The sequence below is a fragment of the Enoplosus armatus genome, chromosome 14 (genome assembly GCF_043641665.1).
Source record: "Enoplosus armatus isolate fEnoArm2 chromosome 14, fEnoArm2.hap1, whole genome shotgun sequence".
In the NCBI taxonomy this organism is placed as follows: Eukaryota; Metazoa; Chordata; class Actinopteri; order Centrarchiformes; family Enoplosidae; genus Enoplosus; species Enoplosus armatus.
This window is the reverse complement of record NC_092193.1, coordinates 15171606-15179512: the sequence shown is the minus strand read 5'-3', so window position 1 is coordinate 15179512 and position 7907 is coordinate 15171606. Positions and strand designations below refer to the sequence as shown.

The 7907-nt window shown below is 41.6% G+C and overlaps 1 protein-coding gene across 1 annotated transcript; it reads left to right on the top strand.

Moving 5' to 3' along the window:
• Positions 1–4298: 4298 nt before the first annotated feature.
• Positions 4299–5697, top strand: LOC139296248 (eotaxin-like). The gene is made up of 3 exons (XM_070918609.1): positions 4299–4543; positions 4654–4768; positions 5197–5697. Exons 1-3 carry the CDS (start codon positions 4477–4479, stop codon positions 5450–5452), a joined length of 438 nt encoding a protein of 145 aa, XP_070774710.1. The 5' UTR covers positions 4299–4476; the 3' UTR covers positions 5453–5697.
• Positions 5698–7907: the final 2210 nt, after the last annotated feature.

Sequence of the window (7907 nt, the reverse complement as noted above, 5' to 3'; positions counted from 1 at the left end):
TTATTTATACCCTCATGGATATAAATGGGACAGACAAAATAATAGAAACACCCGTCAGTACGTCTACCATGGCGTTCCACATAGAGCTATATTATATTTTGAATCAGAATTGTTGTATAACCATATTTTACAGTAATGTTGTTCGAGACGTAGCTCAGCCAACTCAGGTGTACTCCAAACCTGAGGCCTTTTAGTTTGTCTGTGGCCCTGGGGTAGTTGCCTGTTTTGCCCACGTGGTATCACAACAAAACATTTGGGATATAAAACTCTTCCATCATATTTAAAGCACTCACATAAGATCAGAAATATTAGTTTTTAACACTAACACGAGTGCTATAGGAAGTTGTAGACAAGCATAAACTCCTCTATCACAGCTTATAAAGTGAAACAGACATTAACGTTAAGATCATTTCACAACGACAGCACAAAGCAGCAACACAACAGAAAAACAGTGGCCACCACCTCCCTACTAATCGGCCCATTTTACCAAATCTAAGGAGAGGAGTGGACAATTTGCTGTCTCTAATAGCGCTGGCCAACAGAGGCAGGTTAGTGAGGCGGTGAGAACCCACTCCGTCTGCAATGATCGTGCTGGATCAGCTGTGGCATTGCGCGTCTCCCAACCGTGAAGAACTGCGGCCCGAGCGCCGCTATAATTAAAGCGCGTATTGATTAGACTTTACGCGCTCCTGCGTCCTCTGGACCGTGAGCCGGAGGCGCAGGGTGGGTCAGTTACTCTCACTATGCTAATGTCTATGTTAATATAGCCCGTCGGTTTAAGTCGATTATTGACGCTTTCCCTAAATGGACGGTTGATCCACAATTGAAGCTTTGTGGGGAGCGGTCAATAGCAACGAGGTTGATGGGAGGAGGAGCAGAGCAGGAGGTCAGTTTCATTTTAACTCCACCGGTTTAGGGAATAACTTAGTTAATTGAAATATTAATTGGAAAGTAAACGACATTTCTCAACTCCAAGTGGGATTTCGGTTCATCCACTGGTATTGAGCAGAAATATACAAAATCCATCCATAGAGGCCCTGGGGAATGGGCCGGAGACCCTGATTTACATCTTTCATTATATGTTTGCACAAGCAGTTTGTATGTGTGTGTGTGTGTGTGTGTGTGAGTGAGAAGATAAGACAGAGGTAAAATAAAAGAGCAAGGCACAAGGAGAGAACTGGCCACACTGCTGAAAAAAAGAGAATAACAAAGCTTGATGGTTGATGGACCTCTGGTGGGCACTGGTGCTTGGGGCAAAGGAGTACATCATGCAATCAGTCGGAGAAAGGTCGGTGTATTGATCGGTGTGTATGGCTCCACTGTTACATATCAAAAACATCTCTGCTCTTCCCAACACTTCTCCAACTCTAAAAAGGACCTGAAGTGCACTGCTCTTTACGGCAGTCCATCCCCAGACAGCAGTTCGGCCCGTCACGCTGAGGCACCAGCGTCTTGCAGACTCAGACCCAGACACATAGCTCTTTGTTACAGCATACCTCATGCCTGGCCTTTATGGTTAAGTTTTCTGGCTGTTTTTCGTACTTGAGATGAACTTATCAGTATGTGTACACAGACAGGAAGGAGAGGGAGGGAGTTAATCAGCTGTCTGATCATTATAATTCTGCAAAAAAAGACAGAATCATATCTTCCAAAATGAATCAATAAAATTCCTCAGTGTTAAAGGATAAAATTAAACCATGATCTGTCTGGAGCTGATTCTTTATTAAACAGAGAGAGCAGACACAGCCAAATATATCCATCTGATGAGACACTCCTTTAATTACTGGTCTCATTTTCGACATGCCACTCACATTGTGTCTTCGCCTGCAGGTGCGTGTGTGTTTGCTTTGAGCTGAGCGCCAACCAGCGATGTGTTTCATATCAGGAGACGCTCCTCTCTGCCTCAGCCTGATCCTAAAAGCCCCACATCTACTGTAATAGACTGGCACAGAAGAGCACAGAGAGGGCACAGCCATGATTTAGGGTGTGTGACTCATGCATGAGAGGGCATGCATGCATACAGTGTGTGATCAGAAAGTTGTGGAGTTTGATCACCATGGTGATAAGGTGGGGTGCTCAAATAATAACCACATTCAATGCAGCTGGAAAATGTGTGTGTGTGTGTGTGTGTGTGTGTTTGTCTCTTAACATGCCTCCATATGTAAATGTGTTCTTAAGCATGCCCTCGTGGCCATGTACAGGGGCTCGACAATGTGCTTCTCATTCCCATTTGTGGTCGATATCGGATGAGGATATGAGAGTCAGTATTGATTGTAATTTCCCGCGACGCCACGTTCCACTCTCTTGCTTTATCAGGAGACTAATTCCTATCAGCTACGCTGTCGGCCAACCAACAGCCCAGGCTGCTGCCCTGGACAACAACTAATGAATAAGAGAGGAACGAATAATCCAGCGAGGCATTTCTCCTCTGACAAACAGGTTGCCACAGGGATGATAATGATGAGGCTGGGACACTGGGTGGTGGAGAAATGTGTATGTGAATGAGTGCAGGCCGATCGCTATGTGTGTGTGCTTGCTTGCACGTGTGCCGGCAGACGTCTTCTCAAGTGTGTGTGTATCTGTATGTGTTTTGTGCTTGGTGAATTCACTGATTTTAATGACTGGACATTTGGGATGACAGGCGCTTGTGTGCCTTGGGATTTGCTGTTGTTGACTGAAGGAGTCAAGGGCATGAAGCTAACATTTGCTTTCAATCCTGACAGCAGGTGGACGGCCAATCAAGTGTTTTTTTTTGCTGTCATTGTTGAACTGTTATAATGATGTGCAGGTTGAGATATACTGGGTCCAGATACATGCTGTAGGTTTCGAGTTTCAATTTCTTTTTCTGTTTCGTCTCTCATTCGCACCTCTCATGTCTCAACTCTTTCTTCACCTTCTCTATACGACATCGTTTTCACTCTCTCCTTTTCAGTCTCTCACTTGATCCATCCTCTCTTTCTTTCTCATTTTAAGCTTTAAATTGACTCCACTATATTGGCAGTTTGCATGGCTTTGCCGTTGGTCAGATGCTGTGTTAACACTCCCTCTTTCCTCTATGTGTGCCCTTAAACCAATATGTAAATGTACTCTTCAATACTACGTCTTACCTCCTCCCCCATATATTTTTCAACCCTTTCTTCCTTCCTGTAAAAATAAAACTGGCTTGTCTCCATTCAAGACTACCATCTCTTTCATCAAAGGCTGCTCTTAAAGGCCACCTTCCAGGCTTCAGGCCTTTTGCCAGAGGAGCTCTGTAAAATAAAAACAAAAGTAAGTGTTACTTGCAAATTAAAAAACCATGAGAGGGAACGTTAAGTAAATTGTGAGCACCCACATTAGAAAACAAACTCATAAATTGAACAAAGTGTGTAAAACACAAAAGAAATACTAACACTAGTGGACAGCAGCTGATGCGGCCGCCATACTCCACACAATGTAATATAACACTGGCAGAACTGGGTTATATTAAATTGTTATGAAAATTGGATGGTGAAACACAGCTAATATGAATAACTTCCCTCAATTTGGACTCTCCATCCTCAAAGGTCAGCACTGTCAAGAGGGTTTACACTTCGAATTCACCTGCAGATTTAATTTGCCTCCGAAAGCAAATCCCCTAATCACAGCAATTCCATTGAAACAAATGTATTTCGGTTGGACATTTCATAGTAGTAAATGCTGATGTGAAACAAGTGCAACAAGCCTGACAGCCAGGGAGGTGTCATTCAAACTGTCGCTACACACCCATGCAGTCTTTAGAAAGAACCAAAAATACCTCCAAACACCTGTGTGGGCGTGCAGGTACGCATGTCATTGACAGTTTATTTAGGAAGTTAGTTGAACCTGGTGCAAGCATTTCTGATAAGAAAATGTAATTTATGAAGCATTCTTCTTCAGTGATTAACCACGGGAAATTTCCCCAGACCTGATCTAACATTTAATAAAATGTAATGCTCCATTCAGTTACCACACTTTGCATACTATCAGCGTCTCTAAAAGCAGAGGCAAGTTGTGGCTTTCAGAGTGTGTGTAGAGGAAAGTGCCAAGTATCTGTGTGTATGTTCACACATTGTGTTTGTACTTTTGGATTTGTACTTGTTGCATTGCGGGCAGGATTGTGGTGAATGGTATGTTTCTCATGTTTGCTTGTGAAAGGTGAACTCATTCTTTCCTCTGCAGCCACAATGACTATCCTCCATGGTGACGGGTGAGGGGTGTGATGGGGGGAGAGGCGGAAGGGCTTGTGTTTTATAAGAGACCAAGATCTAAACTTGAATGATGAGAAAGACAGAGAGAACTTCGCTAATTCGTAAAGCCGTGAACATACACACCACGCCTGCTGTGTGAGTAAGACTGGATGATTCAATGTTCTGAGAACTACTCAAGCAAGCAGGGAGATTATCTGAGAGCGATTCAGATCGTATAAGCTTGCTATTGTCAGCTATTGAAGAACAAAGCCAAGGTGTAATTTTGAAGATGAGATTCAGCCTGGTGTTCACCGCTCTTCTCTGCGTCATCACATGGAAGAGCATGGTCCGTGCAAGTAAGTGCCGCAAAGAAGTACAAGATTTTTGAGTGTATGACCTGAGTATTTAGCATGGTAAAATTACTTAAAATACTTAATCTTTCTCTCTCTATGTCTGTCTTGTTTAGCGAATGGACCGGTGACAAACTGTTGTATCCAGATGTCCACCACCAAAGTCCCAGTTAACCGAATTGTCGATTACACCAATCAGTCTGAAGGCGTCTGTCCAATCGCAGTTGTAATGTAAGTGGTCCTTACAAAATGTATCCAAATATTTGGACAGTACACGAACAGTAATATACATTGTCTGTGACAACAATACAATAGGGATGATCAGAGCACTGCAAAATTCAGCAGCGACATCTCCTCTCTCACATCTCTCCCTGTCATTCTGGATAATCCAAAAACGGTCAACGGCTTTCTACTGGAAAAAAGTCCCTTTGAAAACAGTTTACAGCGAGAACTGTGGGTTATTCAGAGTGACAGGGACCCTTTCTGCAAAGAGATGCTGCTGTTACTATGCATTGAGCTTGGAAATTTCCAAACCTGAACAAAGTTTGTTTTTTCTAACTTGGATGAACTACCTTATAAGAAATTATTTGTCAGAACTTAATTAAAAAACATGTTGAAACAGCATTGTGATGCCATTAACAGATCCCAATCATTTGCAGTTTTCTGACAAAGTCTGGAAAGAGACTTTGCTCCGACCCAAACGGTGGCTGGGCAAAAAAAGCCATTCTGAAGGTGGACAAGGAGAAAAAAGCATTGCTGGAGAGGAGACAGAATGAAGATGGATCAACAAGCGACATCACACCAGCAGTGTCCACCACATCAAAAAAAGCTCCACAGAAGAAAGGCAGAAGAGGAGGAAGACGGCAGAGGAAGAAGTCCAGAAGAGGGAGGAAGGGGCAGAGAAAACGTGTCTGACGAATCACAAGACGAATCAAAGCTACCACAGTCAGCAGACATTACTCTTTCCAATTGGACTTTTCCTGCTATATCACATAAACAGTTAACAAAGCTTAAACAAAAACAGACTTTTATATATTATTGTATTGATGATTAAATATGGAGAAATATACATTTTAATATATGTTGACCACAGCTTGGTGTCATTAATGTGTGCATGTACCTTTTCCTGTCAGTTGCCAATAAAGTATTTTGGAGCAAATCTTCTGAACCAGAATTGGTTTGTTGTAGTTTCTCAGTATCTCTCATTGTGTTTACAGAACAAATGCACAGGAAGGAAACAAACATAGACATACAGATAAACATAGATACTCACTCTGGTGGCATAAATATTATTATTATTACAATACAAGCAGTATTTGTTACACTATGCATGTGTATATGTAATATGTAACAAACACTGTTGTTTTGACATTGGTCATTGCAGGGCTATTTCACAGAAACTGCATTGTTTCTGACTGCGATGGCATGTGGTCAAAAACTCTTTCTGGTGTCAGGGGTCTGCAATGATCTCCCTGGCTGTTTCCTATCTTGGGATGTGTACAAGTCCTGGAACTGAGCAGGTCAGCATTGATGATCGTTGAGGTCCTGACTGTCCGTCGCAGCCTGTCTTTGTCTTGTTCGGTGCCCCATCCAAACCAGACTCTGATGGACGAGTGGAGAGCAGACTCACTGACTGCTGTGGTCATTTTCGTCATTTGTCATACACTGGAAAATGTCACCTACTTATAATTATATATAAATCTTTTCAACCTACTGTGACTCACAAAAACCCCCCACAGAAACTACCCCTGAATGTGACAGTCAAGAACATAAAACACTGAAGTTGTGCTAATATAAATAAAGTACTGCATGATGTATCATTACATAATATTTGTTATATTTTATAGTAAATATATAACTTTCTACTCTTACTGTAATGGACATTTGCTAATGGAAACCTACAGATAATCATCAGCATAAGTTAAACACTTTTTTCATCAGCCATTTGCTAAATTCAAGCTGTTTGAATGCAGTAAAGATACCAAATTTACATCATCCTTTTCTTTTTTTGTGTGTTTCAGGTTTAATTTTGTGATTACATTGACTTTGGAGTGTGTGAAATACAGTATCTGAGACAAAATGCCACAGTACCTGTGGCTATGATCGTAAAACAATCACAATCCAATGTTTTCCCTCTTTTCAGCCAAAAGAAACAACATTTAAGAATGAAAACTAGTAAAAAAATATATATTTATATATATATGGAAGTAGAAAAGGCTTGTATATTTGTGTCAGGAGTCTAATCGTGGTGTAGATAGCACATCACCTAGATGGTATACATAATATCATTGCCCTTCTGTTTCTTGGATGTGTTTGGTTGTATGCAAAACTGTGGGGAGGCCATGCCACAGCAGCCACCACATCCTGAACACTCAGACGAGCATGTGTGTGTGTGCATGTGTGAGTGTGTGTTCATGGTCGCTTATTTCAGCAGAAGGGTATTAGAGGGACTGTTTCCTCTCTTCTAAGAAAAAAGACAATGTGACAAAACCTTTACGCAGTCATGTAAAACTGAACATGTATGACAGAACTGTCACCTACATACATACAACTGTGGGTGGAAACATATGAGAATCCTTAAAGCTGCACTAATCTTATACTACAATGAAATTACTGTGTGTAATGTGAAAGGTGTTGCTTGTAGTGATGAATCCACTGAGAATTATCACCCGACTCTGCAGTTTCCCTCAGGTCAATTGGGCATTTAGCATCTTTCAGCTCATTGTTGTGATTTTACTGCAGCACAGTTTCGATGTGTTGGTGCCCTCTCACTGCACTCATTGGCCCTGTTTCCAGTGGCAGTAGGCAGCTGTTTTCAGAAAAAAAGCACTGTTAAAAAACACTTCACTGTACACTTCCTGCCAGAACCAAAAGCAGACAATGTTGACACTAGCTGGTGAACACAGTGGAGCATTTACCAACTGTATTTCCATCAGCCGTTGGTGTAGACCCAAACAGAGCTAAAACAAGAGTGAATATTACGCTTGCGTTCATCAGGTGGCCAGAAACACGACTCCAAATGAATGCAAACGCTGCTCTGTGTCTGCTGGATGTTTAAATAATAAAGTCTTTGCTAACCTGTTTGCCTTGTTACCTTTATAAGGTGATAATACGCCAATGTAGTGTTCACAGCTTGTTGCGGCGGCCGCCATGTTGCCAAAAACAATCAATGAATGCAGGTTTTAAAAACTCACCTGTAAGATTCATGGAGATTAGTGGCCCCTAAAATTGAAACTGACTCCTTTAAATAAATTTCAATAACTTTAATTGTCACATGCACAATTAGGATGTGCAGTGAAATCAAACATCTGATTAATACAATCAATAGAAATTGGGGAAACATGTCAGTCTAAAGAGTCTTTAAAGGATT